The 22,358-nt window shown below is 35.3% G+C and overlaps 1 protein-coding gene and 1 long non-coding RNA gene across 4 annotated transcripts; both read right to left on the bottom strand.

Annotated features, from left to right (window-relative positions):
- Positions 1-1,665: 1,665 nt before the first annotated feature.
- LOC132166669 (Protein kinase superfamily protein) lies at positions 1,666-7,656 on the bottom strand. Of its 3 annotated transcripts, none has more exons than XM_059577534.2 (8): positions 7,385-7,656; positions 5,173-5,321; positions 4,551-4,801; positions 4,334-4,460; positions 2,928-3,201; positions 2,458-2,590; positions 2,260-2,346; positions 1,666-1,986 (listed from the first exon to the last, which is right to left on the bottom strand). In XM_059577534.2, exons 2-8 carry the CDS (start codon positions 5,252-5,254, stop codon positions 1,858-1,860), a joined length of 1,083 nt encoding a protein of 360 aa, XP_059433517.2. In that variant the 5' UTR covers positions 5,255-5,321; positions 7,385-7,656; the 3' UTR covers positions 1,666-1,857. The 3 variants fall into 3 exon arrangements, with proteins under 3 accessions (XP_059433517.2, XP_059433510.2, XP_059433524.2); XM_059577527.2 differs by having other exon boundaries at positions 5,173-5,265; positions 7,385-7,655; XM_059577541.2 differs by lacking the exon at positions 7,385-7,656 and adding an exon at positions 5,849-6,323 and having other exon boundaries at positions 5,173-5,265.
- Positions 7,657-12,683: 5,027 nt separating this feature from the next.
- On the bottom strand, positions 12,684-13,455 carry LOC132176352 (uncharacterized). The gene is made up of 3 exons (XR_009439512.2): positions 13,315-13,455; positions 12,848-13,225; positions 12,684-12,754 (listed from the first exon to the last, which is right to left on the bottom strand). It is a non-coding gene; the product is annotated as an uncharacterized LOC132176352 (long non-coding RNA).
- Between the last annotated feature and the right edge of the window lie 8,903 nt (positions 13,456-22,358).

The raw sequence follows: 22,358 nt of genomic DNA, 5'->3' as shown, positions 1-22,358 counted from the left end.
AGAAATAGAAAGGATTTTTTTTTTGATAAGTAATAATCAGTTTTATTAAAAGCGTAAGGCGCCCCAAAGTACATTGGGAGTATATAAAGGATCACCAACTAGGATGGGAAAAACATACAAGGAACTCATTATAGCTAATCAACACTGGACAAACATACACTACAGTCCAAAGATACAAAGTATGAAGACAAGAGAACCTCTCCAAATCTTTGAAGCACTTATTATTTCTCTCTTTTCATAAACACCAAAAAAAGCTAGTAGACACCATTTTTCAGGCTGCAACCCCCCCGAGGACCACCAACATGCTAGCAACTCGACGACCCTTCTAGGCATCATCCAAGACAATCCAAAACGGCCAAAGAAGGCACTCCACAAAACAGAAGCTACCTCACAATGAAGAAGAAGGTGATTCACTGTCTCCTCACTCCTCTTACACATACAACATTTGTTCATCACAATCATATGTCGCTTTCTGAAGTTATCTGAGGTCAGAATTTTGCCCAAAGCCGCCGACCACGCAAAAAAAGCCGCCCTTGGAGGAGCTTGTGTCTGCCACACACTCTTTCAGGGGAACCTCCTCCCTTCCGTATGCGACAAGGAGATAAAGAGTAACTTGACCATGAAACCCTCTCAAATCAACCTCTTTTTGAAAAGCTGTCTTGAGACCCATAAGGATTTTATGGGGGGTTATGTACATATATACCTTGGGTGATTGAAAAAAATTCTCGACCCTGTAGGAAATAATTGTATGTGCTTAACTTGATAGTTGTACCAAGTGGAAGATTCAAAACACAATTTTATTCAATTAGTAGGATTCATCAAGTGCATTTTTGCAAAAATTTCTACATTTCTAGATGGTGTCTGTTTTTATGATCTTGAAGATGCACGACACATGTTTTGAATAAAAGGTTGATTTGGTGGTCTCAAGTAATTCCCAAGTGGTTGGGCAAGTACTAAAGTAAGGGATCAACTCCCGTCACGAGAATTCTTAAACCTAATTAGTATTAGCCGTCTGAGTTTCTTAATGTTTTAATGAGACTAGGCAAGGTTATAACTCAATCGGATTTGAAGGAGCACTTGTGGTTTTCATCGTTTATGCTCTTTGTATGTGGTTCTCAGCAAGCAAGTATTACTATGATCACGCTCAAGTAGAGTAACTATGGTCACCCCCTTTCACCTTTTAAGTTGACTCGAGAGGGTTTCATATGAAGAGTTTGTCATTGAAGTGAGATGAGATGGTTGATTTTTGATTACCCCCAACCACCTATGGGAAATATATCTTTACTAAGAATTTTGGCTATTAACGCATGTGTATCACGCACTTCACACTACCTAGAGGTCTTTCTCATTAAGTGATACTATATTGTTTTGTAGAAAATAAGAAAAAATAGAAAAATTATTTGAAATAGTTCGACTTTATAAACTTACATCCACAGATAAGAAGTACCTTATTGGAATACATTTTTAGTGTATTAACTTGTTATGGTGTGTTACAAGATACCTTATTTAGTATCGGTGAGCTATGCCATACAAAGGCAAGTATTAACTTGTTATGGTGAAAATCCTAAATAAATTAATCTCGTAGTTCTCAATATGTAGAATACAATCCTTAGGAATTTATAACCCCTCAAACTCAAGGTGAAAGATTGAATTTGAAAGCAAAAATATCAAGACAACTCTCTCGACACTAAAATAATCAAATCAGTAGAATGATTATGAAAATCAAAAACAAAAATCTGGTAAGCTTTAATGACTAAGAGGCTCCACATAACGTTATGTGATATACAACACACTGTTTACAAGACAAATTTGAACAATATGCCGTGCAAGGAAGATTGAGGTATCAGAAGGAATTCACTAGTGCCGCGTTCCACGTGGGGCGCCGGGCCGAGTATTCAATAGAGGCTGTAGAGCTGTAACGACAATGCTCATATTTGGGCGAAACTCAGCTTCATATTGCACACACAAGGCGGCAACAGCAGCCATCTGTTTCCAGCATATACCAATAAAAAAGTGACTATCAAAGGATGTAAGAGTATACAATCAGCTACAAAGTTGTCATCTTGAAAGCATAATTCTTTAGAGAGTGGCTCACCATTCTTTATCATTTAGTCTAAAACTGATTAAAGGAGATATACATTACAATATGCTGGTCGTTTAAAATTCAAGAAATTCAAAGGACTTGAGAAAATAAAAGAGTGCTGCTGAAAATGGAGTGATCAACCAAGGCAAACAATAATGCATTTTGTAATTGATTACCTTTGCAATTGCCTTGGGAGGGTATTCTCCATTGAGTCTAGAATCAACACATTGCTTTACCTTATCTTCACTGAGTTTTGGTGTTGCCTAATTGAATCCAGAATTGTAAACGAGTCAGGTTGAATAGTACTTCCAGGTCTATAACCTAGCAAAACTCTTTCTTTAAAAAAGAGTTATTAGTAGAACCAAGATTAATACCCATGTCACAAGGCTCTGCTGTCCACGTGGCAGCGTATGATCAACAGGTTTACGACCGGTCAAGAGTTCCAGAAGGACAACACCGAAGCTGTATACATCACTCTTTGAACTCAGCTGTCCAGTCATTGCATATCTGCCATCCGAATTCAGAAAACTTAGGCCTTTGGGAAGGTTTCTACTTCAAAGTGGCAATTAGAAGTGAGACAACGTGCCCAACCAAGTTATTAGTAGTAAAGCAGAAGGGTAAACTACAATGACAGCTTATTACTTAGGTGGATAATGACTTCATAGAGACTTGTGACTACATCCCCCTCATCAACCCTTCAAGCATTTTGTTTTCCTTTTTCCAGTAGCTTCATTGTGATAAATTAACATATTCTTTTCTTCTTGTCCAATAAGATGAAAACTAAAAGTTGATTTGTGGTTTTTCATTTCCTCAGAACACAAAGTAACATCCAATGAAAACTTACTCTGGAGCATGATAACCAAAGGTACCAAGTACGCGAGTGGAATGAAGACGTGCTGCCATATCAGGGGCTTGATTTGACAAATCAAAATCAGAGATCTTCGCAACATCATCATCAAAAAGCAGTATATTGCTGGACTTGATATCACGATGGATGATACGAGGTTTTGCCTTTTCATGTAGATATTCGAGTCCTCTTGCCGCCCCAACAGCAATTTTAACTCTCTGTGCCCATGACAGAACTGTGCCAGGTTGTGCTCCTCTAACACTTTTTCGTCCTGTATCCACAAATTGAAGAACATTATTTACTTCAGCAACGTTGTGAAAGGTATCTTGTTACTTGCTAAAGGACATGCACCCTAAAGATTTGACTGACATTTGATGAGTTGCTTCCCACCAATATAAGCCAACACTCCTTGAGTGGATTTTACAACATGGGTAAAGCAGTTGTCTGAGTCTATTCAAATTAGAACATCTCTCATATTAGTCTCATTGAACAAGGGTTCACTAACTATTATGAAAAACAGAACCAAAAGTTCTACGGCCATTAAAAAGAAAAGGGTAAATGTTTAATAACTCCTTGAGTCAACTCTCCAAAATTTAAATCTCCCTAAGTTTTTTTTTTTCTTCGAAAATTTAGTCCCTGGGTCAATTGAAATGACAATAAAATCCATGTCGTTAAAATTTTTTTACAGCCATTAGGTCCACTCAAAACGTACCATTTTACCTAATTAAAATATTAATTTTTTATTAATGTAATTAAAAAAATTAAATTTAAAAAAAAAAAAAAATGAAGGGTGGCCAGGGGTGGCAGTCACCACCCAGCCCCTATGGGGTGGCCTGCAAACCTCTTGAGTGTGGCCGCAAGCCACCCCATGGGGGGTTTAGGGTGGCCGCGAGCCACCCCAAAACCCCCATGGGATGGCTTGTTTGGGGTGGCCTGCGCCGATGGGGTGGCTTGCGCCCACCCCTGGCCACCCTTCAATTTTTTTTTTTTAGATTTAATTTTTTAAATTAAATTAATAAAAAATTAATATTTTAATCAAGTAAAACGGTGCGTTTTGAGTTGTCCTAACGGCTGTCAAAAAATTTTGACGGCATGAATTTTATTGTCATTTTAATTGACCCAGGGACTAAATTTTCGAAAAAAAAAACTTATGGAAATTTAAATTTTGGAAAGTTGACTCAGGGAGTTATTATACATTTACCCAAAAAAAAACTCAAAATATATATTTATATGTACAAAGATTGTCATATATAAGTACTATCACTCAGCTAGAAGCACTTAACTTTATTTCTATGATCATTTCGGGAATTTAGAGTTAACTAAGGACTCAAAATGTCATCAATCAATAATTGAAAGGGTGGTTACACATTTTGTCCAAACGCAAGAATAATATGTTTCCTTACCATGGAGTATATCATGAAGAGACCCATTAGGAGCAAACTCAAATACAAGAACACGGAGAGAGCCATCGACACAGTAACCAAGAAGCTCCACAACATATTCATGTTTTAATCTTGATACCATGGAGACCTGTGAAATTTTATGTCAACTTTCTTTGCAAACAAAGTCACAAATGAGCGATATGTACTGATATCAAACACAATGAACTCTAATGAGTACCTGTGCAGTAAATTCTAGGTCAGGTTGTTTACTCGAGTCTAACTTTTTTATGGCTGCAGCTTGCCCACTTGACAGGACACCGTGATATACTCTTCCATATGAGCCCTCACCAATTAAAGCCTTTGTACCAAAATTATCTGTAATATCCTTCAATTCATCAATTGGAATGGCAGGGACAGCAATGGGTTGGATAGTTTCAGTCTCTGTATCTTTTGGTGCGGCATCTTCGGCAGAATAACCCCCACCATAGCCTGCATGATACATGTCTGCTTAGTTTCATAGCAATAAAACAAGGATCCACGAAAGGCAGATTAGAAATCAAATCATAAGGAATGAGCATGACAATATGCTAATACATTATAGTTGATAGCCATAGTTACACAACATACAGAACCAAATCCAAAAAAGGGGGCTAAATTGTAAAGCCAAGGATACAGCACCAAAAAAGAAAAACACAAAACAATCATGAAAAAATGTGAAACTAACAACAAACAAGTTGCTCTAGCTGATATTTTGAAAAAGAGAAATAACACAACCAATGTGAGTGTGAAATAGCTCGGATTGCAGCTTGGTCCAACCATGAAATCAAAAAAGTAAGAGTGGATGGGGAATACAGAATCACCTGTTGAATTATTTGCCATGAACAGTCCAGAGTCAGCAGCTCTATGGATATCATTATCTCCACAACAGCCAAAGCAGCTCATTGTCCTTTTTCCTGAAGGAAGATCTCAGGTTTACTTTTCCGATCACCCAAAGCAAAGTAACATGAAACTTGAGCAAGCAAACCATGCAAATGTAAGCATTTCAAAACAATTGTACCTCAAAAAGGTCAATGAAACTTTATAAGTTTTGGGATAATTTACTTTCAATGAAATAAAAAACCAATTAATTAAGAGTGCGCCATACCCTAGATTCCTAGACTTAATCTATTCTAAGGGCCTCACGTAAACAATTGCCTTAACATATGGTGGATTGTTAGGTTGTACCACAATGTCAGGAGTTTCTTCTTTCCGAAAAAGAAAATAAAAGAAATGTTGTGCAAAAAACACACGATCATGATTACGGTTAAATAAGGTGAGAACAATCACATAAGAAAACACCAAGATTTAAGCGGTTCCCTCAATGTGAGTTACGTCCCCTGGCGGAGGCGATCACGAAAAAATTCACTATGAAAGATGAAGTACAAAAATATAGTAGAGAGAAAATCACTTAGACCCAAAATTCCAATACACCAAAATTTTGCTATCACATAATAGAGATTATTCTCAAAGGAAAAAACAAAAGACAGGAATACAAACTCTTCTTCTTTTGCTGGGATACGATGGCAGTTCGTCTCTATTTCTTTTTCTCTTCCACAGTAACACCCTTTCTTTTTCTCTCTTATTTTGGTGCTCTCGGTCACATTGCTTTACCCACTATTCTGTCTTGTTTCTTTCTTTGAAACCAAGAAGAAAGCATTAACAAGGAGACCCACTGTGTGGTGGTCTCTTGTGCTGCGTGTTGCACACCTTGAAAGCACAAAGGCTCCTCCTTATAGCAATCAAAGTCGGTGCTTTCATCCAATAAAGCAAAGGTCTAAAATTCCTACTTCAAGTAGTTCTTGGATTTCATGTAGGACAAAAGAGCAAATCCTTTCCTTCTTAGAGAAGGACAACACATGGGGGACCCACAATAATAGATGGGTTTTAAAGTCACCCACATCAACAAGAAAAATAAAACGAAGGAAGAGAACAGGCTAGACTGCAAATCATGACGGACATTTGGTCCTCTGATTTCAATTTGATGGTAAAAGCAAAAGGATCACACCTTTTCTAATCTCTTTCTAACACCCCTATGTAACTTCTTTATAGAAACGCAGGACTCCTGGAGGAGACTGTAGTTGTGTCAAGGAAGCGACACATAATATTGATTAGAAACGCAGTCCTGCAATCAACCTTATATTATATACTTGCCCAGTCATCCACATTTAGCCTCAACAGCAAAAAAATTCTAAGCTTTTTTTGATGTCACATGGCATTAACCCTCTAACAACATGACACATACATGGGTAGCAATAAACAACTAAGTTTCCTATTTTGTTATACCTGCCATTTGCCATTGCCAACAATTTTAGCAGCAAGCTAAGGAAATTTATGATATGGTGTATTGATAGGCCCAATATCTAATATATACTTAAAAAATGAATTTCTTGAGCCGTACAAGGCTTGTTTTGAGCAATGAAAACAGGTTGTTCCTAGTTTCAAAAAAAAAAGAAGAAGAAAGAAGAAAGAAAGAAGAAAAGAAAATTCTGTCTTGGCGTCCAAAACATCCATAATTCTAAGGCAAAGTTGAGGCATTATATGCCATAATTGGCCATAAATAGTACCAGAGTGTCACCATGATCAATCAAACCCCGTATCCAACATAACCACTTAATCAAGCATCTGCCACATGAACCCAATTCAAAAAGTAAAAGCAACTTCACATACAAGCAAACGCTCATACAACTCACATCTACATATTGTTCCCACAAAAAAGTATCACATTATACTACAACTTAAGAAAATTAACAGTTAAAATTTCTAGAATTTTATGAGCCTCGTACAGAATTCATTTGCTATTAAAACCATTCAAGTATTTCAATCTCTTGGGTTTGCCTCTGCTTACTCTACAATGAAGAGGGTAACGACCAAAAAACCAAAAAACAAAAAACAAAATATGAACTCATGAAATACAGTTCAAACAACAAAAAATAACTAAAACCCAGAACTTAAAAATGATCAGTACTAAAAAGTAAAGGGCTTTCAGGCAAATTAAAGACGGACCCAAATCTTAATGAGCAAGAAAAGAGTCACCTTTTAGGTGGGCAGATGATCTTGCAAGCGGTGTTTTCACAAAAAGCCTTAAAAAGTGTTACTCTTTTCTCAAGCTCATAGCATGGAAGAGGATTGATCCGAAGCCGGCCAAGATGCAAAGGCAGAGTCAGAGAGAAAAAAATTGCATGGGAAGTTGCAGCTTGAAATCCTTTTGGTCTTCGTCTTTCTTTGACTTGTGTTAGATAGACATTGCAAGTGAGCGGTTTTGTTTTATAGAAAAGGCGGTTTGGCTGCCCCGCTCTTTGCGCGGCTGTCAACCTTTCGTACTCCTCGGAAGAGCTTTTAGTAGTATCTACTACTTTTATCGCTGTATTGTGTATATATATATACCAATATATATTCTGTGGGTCTAAAAAATACTAAGGAGTACAATTTTTTTTATTATCATTATTATAAAAGTAATTTATAATTAATGAAATAATTAAGAGTATATAATGTTGTTGGAGTTGATACCGCCAACTGATTCATGACGTAAAAGTTATGAGACATATTAACAGGGAAGCTAACGAAGCAGCTTACTGTTTAGTACAAACAGCTCTTTACCAATCTTTAAAGCAAATTTGCACCTAAGCGTCTTTGTGTATTTATTTAAAATATTGTATTTACCGAGCAAAATGGGTTTTCTTTATTTTATCAGTAAAAACTTTTACAAAAAATATCTTCACTCCTAAAAATTATCCTCAACAGACAACATATGATGGGAGTACAGAGCAATCATTGTGAGAGAGCAGCAAGTGGGATAAATCAATAAATCATCACGCCAGCTATTTACAGCTCAATTATTAAGTATTTAATTTCGTTTGGTGATACCAGCGCAGGAAGCTTGTCTTTAAAGCTTTTGCCTTTTCAGGGTTTCATTGGCTGCTTGCTGTGGATCAGCATCCTCTTCCACTTTGTAACATTAAATGAAATGGATGTGGTGTATGTATGATAATGTATCTTCACATTTTTATAGGCATGCATTACATCATACATATTGGGTAAGCTATGACTTTTTCTTTTTTCTTTTTTGGTTGGTTGTAAGATATCAATCATACGTGAAAAATGTTAGGTGCACTTTTAAGTTTACATTAACGTTACATGTGCTTTTAAGTTTATTTTCTTAAATGCATATTTGTTTTGAAATGAGAACCAAAAAAGCGTTAACAAACGAATCGATATCTAGTAACATGGCATTGATCAAGAGATGATGACCATGATTTTCATTTCCTACAACTTATTCCTCCTCGCATTGTTTTCAACTAGGATTTAGCTTGTTTCATGCTATTAAATAATTCGAGATCTAATGGGAAGCAAATAAATGGTTAGGATTTTGTGTATGAAAATTAGGATATTTTAGAGAATCTATAGATTTTTCTTTTAGGTGAAAGTTCCTCAGGCAAGATCCCCATTTTGTTGGGTGTTAAGAAGTCAATTTTTGGGGTTGCTTCATGTCAAACCTATAGATTTCCCAAAAAAAATTGACGTGGAGAACATGGCTCTCTCCCACTCACTTTCATTGCTCGAGTTTGGTGTTTCTTTTGTGCCTGCCAACCTCAATCACCAAAGTACAACAAAATTGGGCACCAAAGAACCACAAACCCAAAACACAAATTCAACTTCTTTGTTAATCAAAACCCATATATGGGTTTCCTTTGTTCCAAACTCTGGGTTAACAATTTTCAGTTTTTTGGTGAGTGTTTTGCTATACAATCGAATAGGTGCAGACCCGGAAGTCAAAAACACAAAGTTTAACCTTGGGAAAAATTTACTTTACTCCTCTGAAGTTTGAGGTGTTTTTTAATTTGAATCCTAATGTTTAAAAATTTGCAATATACACCCCTAATGTTTTAAAAATTTTCAATTAGCACCCTTCGTTACTAATTGCTGTCTAAGTACACAAAAATTGCTAGCATAAGAGCAGGTGAGAGGCATCTGCTCATTTTCTTTTTCACTTCAACACCCACACGACACCCAAAATGAGTTGACGAGAAAAGAATCAAAACAGACGTTGAGTTTTAATGAGGGGCAATTACGTCATTTCACTAGTTAGGTTGGGTGCAAAATTGGAAGACGCAACATAAAAATTCCATGTGAGACGCACGTGATGTCATTTTCGTCTACTTAAACGGCAATTAGTAACGGAGGGTGTTAATTGCAAATTTTTAAAACATTAGGAGATACATTACAAATTTTTAAATACTGAGATTCAGATTGAAAAACACTTCAAACTTCATGGGTAAAGTGAATTTTCCCCTTTAATCTCTCAAGCATGCCAAAACCCTAGTTCTCAATGATTACTTACCAGCCCTGTAGCATTGGTTCAGGGTTTTACAGTACCATATAGCTGGGCACTTTCAGACCCAGAAATTCAGGAACCCTAGTTCTCTGATGGTGCCATGACAATTCCAAATTCCAATAGTTTCAAGCATGGCAGTGGGAACTTAGGGTTTTGCAATGTGAATTGGAGCAATAAGAAATTTGTATTAAGGTCCAAATCGGCAGAGAGAGAGGAAAGTGGAGGAGAGCTGGGTAAGGAGAATTCTCATGATGCAATTGTTATTGGGCCCGGGATTGGAGGGTTGGTTGCGGCGACGCAGCTGGCGGTGAAGGGAGCTAGGGTTCTGGTTTTGGAGTAGTATGCTATGCGATACCTGGTGGATGGGTATACTTTTGATGTTGGGTCCTCTCTGATGTTTGGTTTCAGCAATAAGGTCAGTTTTAGAATGGATTCCTTGTGTTCTTTGGTCTTGCGCTTACTTGTTAGCTACTACTAATAGGAACTTTGTGTCTACGATGATTGAATTAAAATTTGGTTCATATCATAACATGTGATTTTGAAGAACTATGATGGTGTGAAGTAATTCTTGGACAATGCCATTGCATTGTGATCAAAAAACTATCATAGTTGAAAGGGAATCTGTCATTTGTCAATATGAAGAAATTAGAATACATCACTGCTATAGATGGTCTGTTCTGTGTTGGTGATAGCTGCTTTCCAGGACAAGGTGTTATAGCTGTAGCCTTTTCAAGAGTAGCTGCTGATATTGGTGATTAAGAGGCCTCTTCAAAATAGAATTAGCTTGTTAATGCCTGGAAATGATTTGGCCGATCTCTTTCACAGTGTTTTTTTTTTTTTTTTTTTTTTTGTAAATACGACAATCCATTAATAAACAGAAAGGTTACAAGATACAGAAGTTCCAGGGGTGGGTTCCCCAACAACAAACCTAGATCAAAATAAGTAGAGCTAATGAAAATAGAAAAACCAAACACCAAACAGGAAATGGGTTTCTGGGTCCTCTATTCCTTGGACATAAGCCAAGGATTGGGCCGCATAAAGCAGTTTAGGCTGCATAACAGAAGAGGATAGGTGTAACCCCATCCAAACCTCTGTCAGGCGAAAACAACCCCTGTGAGGGGGTCGAGGGGTGGAAGTACTACAAATCCCAGAAACAGATCCAACAAAAAAGAGTGACTCACTCCAGAAACAAAGGTCTCCACAATAGAAAACAACAAAAAACAGGGAGACCAAAACCCAAAAACAGATAAACAGAAAATACAACATAAAATGAGCACAAAAAACATCATCAGCAAGCTACCGGGGATGGTGGAGACTGGCGAAGACAGACGGCAAGCATCTATTATATTTAAGCTCATAGTTTTGACTTTAGTAGATAAGCATAAGATTGGTTCCAGGATGAAGCTTTGTCAAATTTTTAATTTTTTTTTTTGACAGGATCTTTATCAACAAACACTTCTCATTTGCCTAGATCTTTTCTTTAACAGGGCTTGAGAAGAAGTCTCCAATATTAGCATGATATTGGTTGGTTAAGGTCCTAAGGACATTGGCATGATATACCATATGGGAAAATATGAGATTCTGATTACCACTTGACTGCAAAATAATAGCTTGCTTGCCTAATGGCTGCAATCGATAGCAGGCTGAGGCATGAGCAAATTTGCTATCCTTTTATTTTTTCTCTGGAAAGGTCACCAATCAATGAAGCCAATTGAGGTATTTTGCGCAATGGCTATTTAATCAATGTCGATCGGCTCATGGGATTGCCCTGCAATTCTTATTTGCTAAGCCGACTTCATAATTATGTGTCTTTTGCTGATTGATTTGGTAGCAGATTGCTGGTTCTTTTATGTATAGGTCTAAATGGTTACTCTTGTATTACACTGATGCAAAAATTATCATATTTTGCCTTGCTGCATTTTCCCCTCAAGTCTTATTTACTGGATTTTAAAATTCATTCCTAAAATCCAGAAGTAGATTGTAGTTGTGAATACACAAATCTACTTTTTATACAAAAGCTGTAATCAATTACAGTTGACATAAAACCATTGTTTTTAATAATAAGACCGCCGGTTAACACGAGTTCGAGATTTTCTGATATATCTGACAATTCTGCTTAAAGCGAAATAGAATTACACGCCTGTGGAAACATGTAGCATTCTCTTGATGCTATCTATCTGAGATGACTTTTGCTCATCAATGAACCTTGCTAGCATTTCTTTTCACCTTGACACTAAGGTCTTCGAGATATAGCCCCTGGAGCAGCTCTCTAGATCTATGCTGCTTTGCAGATTGCAACTTATTATTGGAGCTTCATCCTTCCCAAAGAAAGGCATGCCAGAAGACAGTAACAAAAAACCATGGCCACCGGGGCACCAACCTCTGTCAAACCATTGTCTAGTCTCATCCCATGTATGCTGGGTGTAATGTGTTCATACTGCACCTTGAGAAGAAGCTTGTATGTGTGGTAGTTGAAGGATAGATAGCGGATCCAAGAGATTAATATTATTGGAACTTTCTGCAAAATTGTGGAGAATGTATTGTTATTTCTGCCCTTAGATCTTATCTAGCAGCTCTTGAGAGTACATTTTTGCTAAGAATCTTGAACTGTAATATTTACGGTGAGGAGATCTTCCTTTTGTTTTGATATAATATAGTATAAATGAAAGGACATAGTTTTCTTTCAAACTAAATTGGATGAAATTACTCCAACCTATTTTATAAAAATGACATGTGTCACTTTCCATGTGAGAAACACAATGGAGCGGTTCCTTTATTTATAAACATGAAAGTAAATGCAGATTTTGACTTCAGACTAATCAGAAAAACAAAAAACAAAAAGTTTCATGCTTACCTTCACAAAGAACCCACCAGCCAGCATCAAGATCATCACAGTTACTGAAGCCAGAGATGTTGCCCTCTTTAGGTCCATCAATGTAGCCCTAGCTAGTCAATTGGAAGGTCGCTTGTAGTCCAAGCCATTCCGCATACCAAACATACCTTTAGTCTATACATGTCAGCTGCTCGTTCTTTGCTCAGCATGGCTCTCTCTTGATGAAATGTGAAAATTGCTGTGAAGACAGGAAAGAATCCTCAGAAAACGCCAATGAAGAAAAACAACCCTGCCTCAAGGAAGGTAGGTTACAAGAACAGCCTATACGTACAGTTAATGCTTGCATGAGAATGGCTGGACAAAGGACTTGAACTGCAAATAACAAGATTTTGGGCTTTCAAACTGTGCTGTCACATAATGTGGTTGGTTTGTTAATGCTTTTTGTTTGAAAAAGTGTTCTGATGTGACATAAAAAGAAAATAGTTTTTAATGTTTTGAATTGTTTGCTAATGTTTTTGTTTTAAAAACAAAAACCAAGAGGGATAATGAAAAAGTGTTAACAAACAAAGCGATCACGTAACATGGCATTGATAGAGAGACAAAATGAAACTTGAGCACGACTTTCATCCCTTGCAACTTCTTCTTCCTCTTCGGATTGTTTTCAACTAGGATTTGGCTTGCCTCTAATTATTAAATAACTGAAGATCTCCTGTGATTCAAATAAACAGTAAGGATTGCAAGCTTGAAAAAGAACTCATCCACAATGGTCAAGACTAAGATTCATCTTACAATCCTCACCGTTTATTAATAACTGGAAGCATGCCAAATCCTTCCAACTAATAAGGTGGCCACAGACTGATGGGAGAGATATTTCATGGGAGGAGGCCTATCACCTATGGACTCATGAAAAGCTACACCAAAGGACCTGCCAAGCAATTTTTCTATGCTGTTAATATGAGGTTGAAATAAACTGAGAGATTAAACTTTGGTGATATTTGATTCCAAATCAGTGATTTAAGACATTTTTGTGAGTCACTCATAGGTGTTTCGAGTTGATCATGACAAAGTCATTATCTTAAACTTGGGAAACATGGGCCCAGGGAACTCGTGCACATTGGCCTGCTTCATAGACTGATATTGATGGGGGATGCAATCATGCAAGGCAAATAAGTGTTTCCATGGGCCTTAGCTCTCACTGCAGACAATTGGCAAATAGACCATTGGGTGGTGGTTCAATGGTCGAATTCTGTGATGGGAATCTCCATGCATGATTAGTGTAAATCATCTTAGTTCTCATTGATACTCTAATGATGCTAAGTCAGGCTATGACTGATGAAGCACTTGCGGTTCTTAGGGTGAAAAGGCGGGCAGTTATTAACTGCCTGCTAACCACTTTTGAAGGTGGTTAGGAAAAATTGTTAACCGCCTATATATATATACATGAAATAATGTTGTTTTTATGTTTAAAATTTTAAATAGATATAAAAATGTATAAAAATCGAAAAACAATGTCGTATGTAGTATGATATTATCTTATTACCATAGAAACGACATCGTTTTGTTTTTTTTTAAAAAAAAAATAAATAATTTTTTTTTTTCTTTTAAAAAGCGGTTAGCGGTTATCAGAGTTACAAACCGCTGCCTGCCTGACCGGTTAGCGAATTTTACCAACCGCCTTTTCACCCCTAGCAGTTTTCACTACCTAGGCTCATTATGTGCGACTCACAGCAAGTATGTGCTACTTTGGTCAAGTCTAACGTTTGACAAGCCGAGTGGAATGGGACCCGTCTTGCCTCCCTTATGTCATTGCCAACCTTGAAAACAAGAAAATAGAAAGGACAATGAGAAGGGCCAAGTAAAGGGTCCATTTGAAAATCCAGCATCCGTGTGGAAATGGGCTACATTAATCTATCAACTTTAGGATTGATTTGGTCTTTTGATGAGATAACATTTTTTTAATTTAACGTTTGACTTGTGTGAGCCTAACCGTAGATAAAGCCTTCACATGATTCCTTAGTTTCCTCCAATAACACTATGGGAATATATTTTAAAATAAATAAATAAATAAAAAGACTTTAATTAATTATATATGGAGTCGTCTTCGAGGAAAGATTAAAGACATTTTTGTGATGGGTTCTATGTAAAATGACATGAGAAAGAATATAAAACGTCCATGACACTTCCTTTTGTATCAAACGCCCAATACAATATTTGAGTCAATTTGACAAAGTTTGCTTGAAAACTCTACTTAAATGCTAATTAATCAAATGGATTTTTAGACGTGACACCCGCTACTAACATATTTTTTTAAAAAAATAACTTAATATTGTTTAAAAAAGAAAAGAAAAGATGATGATACTAATGCTTTGATGGCGTCAACCGCTCTCTCTAGCCGCCCCTTGTGGTTTGCTGATGGTTGCCTTGAGGTGGCCACCAAACCAATCTGACGACCCTGAAAAGGCTGCCAGTCGGATGTAGCGGCCACCACCAAGGCAGCTAGAATACCACCATGGTGGCGGTGCCATCACCATGGTGACAACACTTTTTTTGGTAAAATACTTTTTCAAAATTGTACCAAATCAACCCTCTATTTTTTTTTTTTTTTTGGCCGATAAATTCATCGGTTGCTAAAATAAAGCCTAAAAAGAGAGAGAATTGAAAGAGTCTTAATATTAACCATGCCATGCATCCGGACTATTGGAGCAAAGTTGGGTTTTTTTTTTTTTTTTTAAATTGGGTTGGAGAATTTCTTCTAATTTCTATTAAATTGATATATAATTAAAATGCGCGTACACATGAGAATCAGAGGCATCTTGAACACATGTCACTTTAATTCAACCTTTTTTTAAAAAAAAAAAAAAAAAAAAATTAAATTCCAACTCATTTGAGAGGAAAACCTAATCATGACTTTCGACACATTCTTTTCCGGCCACATAATGGGACTTGTGTCACGTACATTAGTCATGTTAGGGTTCCATTATATGGTTTGCAAGATCAATTATGTACCAAAATAATCCAACCAACGATGCTTCCATTTGTTTCCCTTCAAAATCATAGAGGAAAGAGAGAGAGAGAGAGAGAGATTGCGTAGTAATAATGGCTTTGTTGTTGAGTTCACACTTCACATGCCCTTTTGAAAACGAAAGGGAAAAGGAATATAACAAAAGACAAATTATGGTTTAAAGGCAAAGGCGTACAACATGGGGCCAGAGCTTTAACGTTGCCTTTGGGACAAAATATGTTGCCCCTCCTTCCTCTCCATTCGGTGCCTTTCAAACATCTCAAGGGCTAATAAAAATACTCTTACCTCTTTGCCAATGGCCTGGGATCCCGGGCTGTCCGTCCGGGCACCTGATTGAATACCTGTTCGAACAAAGTAAAGTTTAGGTGTCAGAAATACTTTTTTCTATTGTGACGTTCATTTTCACTGAGTTGACGTATTTCGGCCCTCGTTTGTATTTTTTTCCTTTTGATTTTTATTTTTTTTCATAAGGCAAAGTTGATAGATTTGATTCTAGCTTTATGGCATCATTTGGATGACTTTACCAGATTTAAAATCTTTGGGCTAGTCACCATCATTATTGCCCCAATTTCACATGTTTCTTTATTGAGGTTTCGCACACCTATTTATTATTTTATACCAAATATTAAAAAAATAAAAAATAAAAAAACAAAAGGTCAGTGGTGAAGCTAAATTTATGCATTCAAAAAAGAGAAATCTCATAATATCTTCAGCAGTAAAGGGAGATAGATTCACTCTATTACAAAAGGCCGGTCAGAAATTTTTTTCAAACTAGTATGAAAAAAATATCCTCAAACTCATAAAAGATAGTGTCAAGTGTCTGTAAATTGTTATTAATGAGGTTTTATATGGGTTGGAGGATATTTTTTCCAGACCGGTTTGGAGGAAGTTTCTGTCAATGTTCATGTTATATATATATATATATATATATATATATATATATATATATAGTTTAATTTTAGCTTTTCAACTTTATTTTTGGGTCTTTGAAGTTACATTTCAAGAAATATAAAGCCAAAAGGAGATTATAATAGGTATAAGCTTTGATTTTTTTATCATTAAAATAATAAAATATATATATATTCTCAAGGACATGGTTTTTAATGTTTGTCCTCATCCCAACTCCTCTTCAATTGTCCAAAATATGAATTTTTCCAAACGACCTCCTATATAGTAGTTGAGAGCATGCAATGAGCTTGATTGTAATAGAAAAATGAAAAGGAAAGTGTTGAGGGTATTACAACTTTTGTTAAAATTTGTTTACAAACTCACGTGACAATCTAGACTCCACATGAATACCATATATGTAGCACAACATATGAGGGAAAAAGTTAACCAACAAAATTTGACACGTAATTTAATTATTTAAGACTGATATGATAAATGTCACGTCAGTTTATAATAAAAATTACATCGATTTATAAGGAACTTATAATAAAAATTTTAGTATTTATGGCGGTAATAGAACAAAAAGAAGGGACATGGAAATTCCTATTATAAATTGACAAGTTAATATACTCTTTGTCTATATGATTTTACTTATTCTTCGTTGAAGTGAAACTACAACCGTTGGAAGTGTAGAATATAAAGCTAATCATTCGAGAGGGAATAAAGATATCATCTTTCTTCCCTTTCATATTTGGTCGTGGAAAAATGGTAACCCTCCCAACAACATAGGAAATATGCATGATTTGGTTGGCTGATGATCCAAGAAAGATTCTTGGTTAACCATGAACAAGAACATATATAATGGATCCCAAAGTCTTGAAATCTCTCTCTCATAAATTGACAAATACGTAAAGAATTAATTAAATGATGAAATTTACTGTTCTTTTACTAATTTAGAGTTTTGAAATAACTGAAGATTTAACATGGTATTAGAACAAATTAATGTTTTGAGTTCGATCTTCGACTCCACAGTTTAACAAATTTTAATTAAATATTTTATGCGTTAGGCGTCATTTGTTAATAGGGCGTTTGAGTCCACATGTGACGGTGTAAGAAAAATTGATAAAGTATAAATTAAATGATTATATTGTATGTATGTCAATGAGATTAACAAGTCAATGAGTCTGCTTTTGTTGCTAATGATACTTAAGAAACTACAATTAGGCAAAATGGAAATTAGTCCTAACTTAGCATGTTTGTTTGCAGTGACTTGGACATAGTCAACCTTTTTGCCAAATATCATAAGATCGAATTAAATACTTGAAAAATTTGGTGATAAGATCAACTAATTTCCACCAAAATTTCTGTCCATATCTGGTGCATAAATAAACATGTTTATTTGTTCTTGAAGTGGTGCTATCGATCACCTTTATGTGATGGCTCCATTCCACAACCATTTTGTTAAGAAAATCAGGCAATTTTTATTTCACATGTTTATGTGAAGTAAAAATGGGTCAATTTAGAGATTTAAAGAGGAGCAAAGGGGTTTCAATGCAGGACTACTACATGGGGTTTGCCTTATTCACTAGAAACAAACAAAAGATAACGTACATGAAATGATTTTAGAAGTGGGGTGAATAGATATTAATTCCTACAATAATTTTCTCGACCCCGGGTTTGATGTCATGTGATAAAGATGTTAAATATACGATTGACGTCATTTATTCAACTGTTCACGTTGTTTGAAAAACTACGTGAAACTACAATTTTTTTTGTAGTGCTCTAGAAAGGGCATATCAACATTTACGCTCTACTAGTCAAAGGTTATTTTGACTAGCGCCTAGTCGATATGTAAATTTTTTAGTAAATATAGTTGCATTTAGCTATTTACTTTAACTTAAAAATTAGTGAACTGCTGTAGTGCTCACCAAATTTGTAAAGAATTGTAGCTCGTCAAACGTTACGTGACTTTGGAATGTAAAGCTTTAAAAAAAGAAAGAATATTTAAATAAAATAATGAAAGTTGATAACTAAAATAGAAAGTATGATGGAAGTGTTTTAGAAAAATTGGTAGTTAAAATAAAAATAAATAAATAAATAAATAAATAAACTTTTTAGCTGAAATAGAAAAGAAATTTGTTGAGCTATATATATATATAGAGAGAGAGAGAGAGAGAGAGAGTAATGCTCTGTACTACATTTTTATCTCACAATGATTCTACAATACAGACGTGGCAACTCTAATCAATTCTTAATTTTTTTTTTTTTTTTTATAATAACTAGAATTAATCCAAAAGTTATTTAGGGTTTCAACATTATCATTATAAGATATATATATAGAGAGAGAGAGAGAGAGAGAGTTGCTTTGCAATTTCCTGGCATGTCCATTTATAACCTAGACTTTTTAGGTTGACCGCATCTAGAGCATGTGCTGCAGTGGAGACCAATGGTCATGCATGGAGCCCCAAAACTTTACATTTTCCAAAGAAACAAACAGAAAAAAAAATAATAATAAAAAAATAAAATTAGGGAGATCACTTAAAATTGTAGGACATGCACATTGGTCCACACTCCGGACTGGCTCTATCCTCCATGAACTGCACATGAGCTGCCAACCTTTCGGCCTGGGATTGCACCATTTGCACCCTTAATTATTTCCCTTCTTATCAAATGGGTCATTTGGTGGCCTTACTCATATGAACCCTACATGGATTTAGACATTTTGCAATGAGGATACTTTCATGCAAGAGGTTATTTGATCAATATTCACTTATTCAGACAGGTGTTTAGACAGCTCGAACTCTATCTATCTATTTATATAGTTGGAGCCCCACTTATTCTAACTGTATGCCGACCCTGTCAACTTCGACGACAACCTATTGCACGTGATCCCTTTCCTATCCTCGAACATATAATCTTATGGGTTATTTTTGTTGTTATTAATTTTTCTTTAATTCTTTATCCCTTAATTTTAATCTTCTTCCTCATGCATGCTGACAATTCTGTCGAGAAGCCATTAATGCAAATGAATGGTAAAGTTGGGACAAAAGTGGCAGCAACTTACTGTTTAGAGGTCTCACTCCCCTGATATGGGGTCCCTGGCCTGCTGTTCTTAGTTTAAGAATGCAGGAGCAATGGAGCAAGTGTAGCAGGATTCTGGTTGGATTTCAGGATTAGTCCTTATTTTAACTTTGAGCCATATCTTTTTGGTTTTTTCAGACACAATTGCTGATGAAATACCGTACAATCAATTGGGCTAAGCGTCTCTTTGAATGTATGTTTGAGTAGCCTAAAAATGCGTTTAACACTAAAAAAAATCCCTTTTTTTTTGTTTAAAAAAAGTACTCCTTTAGTAAAAAAAATTGAAAGCACTTTTAAGAGTTCAAAAAGCCTAAAAATAGCCAAAACGCACTTGACTTGAGCATTATACTTTAGTGAGACTATGCTAAAATTTCCTCTCTATATACATACACTAATTGACTTGAGGGTCAGAGTAGTCTCGTCGAATACAATTCAAACGAACCCTTCTACCCTCTTTCCCTTCCTCACAAATTATCTCTTTGGTGAATGTTGTGCAGTCACTGTACTAACAAGTTTGAACTTTGACTCCGTTATTTACTCTTATTTTAGTTAAATATTCATGTGTCGATACTGAACCTCACTTGTTAAGGGATAGTTTAAGCTCGCACATGATATAAATGTTAAAATATTAATCATCCCATCTTTTATTAGCTAAAATTTTTAAAATAATCATTTATATAACAAAAGTACCAAATCATAAGATTCAATAATATCAAATGCTATCCACATGCTTCACCGGAGATCGATGTCCAGTTATTTCACTAATTAGATGTAAGAGTATTTATATTCGACTCAATAAATATTTAGCTAAAATTTAGATAAATATATATTTTTTTTCTATTTTAGCTATAAAAATTTTTAAAATACCAACATTTTAACTATTTACTTTCACTTTTTCATTTAATATATATATATCTACTTTCCCTACATCCAAAGAAAGAGAGAATCATGTTGATTTCCTTGTTTTTTTTTTTTTGTTATCAATATAAATTATAAACTATTGACCTACAGTGCTCAAATAAATTTGCTGACTACTGTAGCAGCTCAACAAATCTTTAACCATTTTACTGAGCGGAATGAGGAGCGCTTTTCTTTTTTCCCTACAGATGTGGAGCCAAAATAATTTTTTTGAACTATTTTGTCGAACTCAATGTGAATGCAATAAGTGGGGATCTAAAATATAAAAAGATGTTGGAAATGGAAGCTTCTTCATAAAGGAAGTCATGCTTTGGAACCATTCAAGAAAACAGGATAACTGTTTCTAACAAAACCATGTCCATATGTCATCATAATCATGAATCGGAAAGCTGGCATGGGAATTAGAAGAAAAAACAACCTTCAATTTTCTCGTGTAATAGAGGGTGAATTGTATGAGCTATGGCTTACACCATGTGATCACTTTCTTTCATATAAATTAATTAATTGAGTTTTCTTTTTTTGGGTAACTTCTTTTGATTTTGATTAGACAAAAAGATAAACACAAGATTTAGATTCCAATCTTGACGTCAAAATTTATTCTCATCTCAATTAATAGTAGATAGTTTGAAAATCTTTATTCCCATTATGCAATGGATTTGAGTAATGCTATACATTATTTCTCATTTTTCTAATCTCATGTAATGTTGTGTCAAACAAAAAGTTGATCGGTTTCTCAAAAAAATGTTTGAGTGTTGATTAAGTAATTAAAAGTCTGTTTGGGATTGCGTTTGAGAAATAGAGCTTTTAAGTCAAAAAAACATTTTTTTGACAAAAGCTTCATTTGTAAGCTTTTGCCGAAAGTGCGTTTTGGCCATTTGACCTTTAAAAGCGCTTTTAGTTTTTTTTTTTACTAAATGGGTATTTTTTATTTTTTTTTTCAAACAGATTTTTTAAGTGTCAAATACACTTTTAAGCCCTTCAAACACACACTCAAACCGCCCTTAGAGCCTGTTTGGTCATTTAACATTATATTAGAGCTAAAGGTCCTAGAATCGAATCTTGACTCCGTCAAATTACCCCCATTTAAATTAAATATTTCACGTGTTGGGCCTCACCTATTAAAAGGGAGTTTGAACCCACACGTGAGGGGAAATGTTAAAGTGTTGATTAAGTAATTAAATTTACTTATTCCTATCAGCTTAAGCTTTTAGGATATATAACTAGTAATTTAACAAAAACGCACTGGAATTTGAACCCACATGTAAGGGGGAGTGTTAAAATGTTGATTAAGTGATTAAATTTACCTGTTCTTATCAGCTTAAACTTTTAAGATATATAACTGGTAATTTAACAAAATGCACTTTTCAGAAGAGAATAACTTTTATTGGGTGATTTTTGAATTTTGTGGATATTAATAGATAACTTTGATATTTTTACGTTACTCATTTTTCTTCTATATTGATGTGTCATGGCATCAGTGAAAAGTTATTTGTATGAAGTTTCTATAAAAAAAAAAAATACTATTCTCAAAAGGAGAAGAGAGATGCGAGATAATGTATAGAATTACTGTAGAAATGTAACTGCTTTCAAGACTTCTTTGAATGTTAGCGAGAAGATAATTTTATTCGGTGAATGTAGCGGCCGGAAATGGCGAAGTGAACAAAGAACAATCGCTATTGGAGGATCCACCACCAAATGAACGGTCACAATCAATTTGTCCTGATTCCTCCGTGATGCTGCCCAATTCATCAACGCTGCAGCTACCTTACCATGCACATGCATGTCACCCTATTACTGTAACTTCACCCACCACTAAATTATATATGTAATTTGATCATTTTTAATTTTGATAACCTTCGGATATAGGGGTTATATGCTTGTATTAAAGCAGCCAATTAATAAAAAAGAAAGAGAGAGAGAGAGAAAAAAAAAG

Source organism: Corylus avellana, chromosome 2 (assembly GCF_965113065.1).
Source record: "Corylus avellana chromosome 2, dhCorAvel1.hap1.2, whole genome shotgun sequence".
In the NCBI taxonomy this organism is placed as follows: Eukaryota; Viridiplantae; Streptophyta; class Magnoliopsida; order Fagales; family Betulaceae; genus Corylus; species Corylus avellana.
Note: the sequence above shows the minus strand (reverse complement) of the source record. Positions and strands in the feature narration are given on the sequence as shown.

Coding starts and splice junctions, on each gene's coding strand:
- LOC132166669 (XM_059577534.2), bottom strand. CDS start 5,254: ATGAGCTGCTTTGGCTGTTGTGGAGATAATGATATCCATAGAGCTGCT. Junction 3,202..4,333: donor TCTTCATGATATACTCCATG/GTAAGGAAACAT, acceptor TTGTGGATACAG/GACGAAAAAGTGTTAGAGGA. Junction 2,347..2,457: donor AGCAGAGCCTTGTGACATGG/GTATTAATCTTG, acceptor GGATTCAATTAG/GCAACACCAAAACTCAGTGA.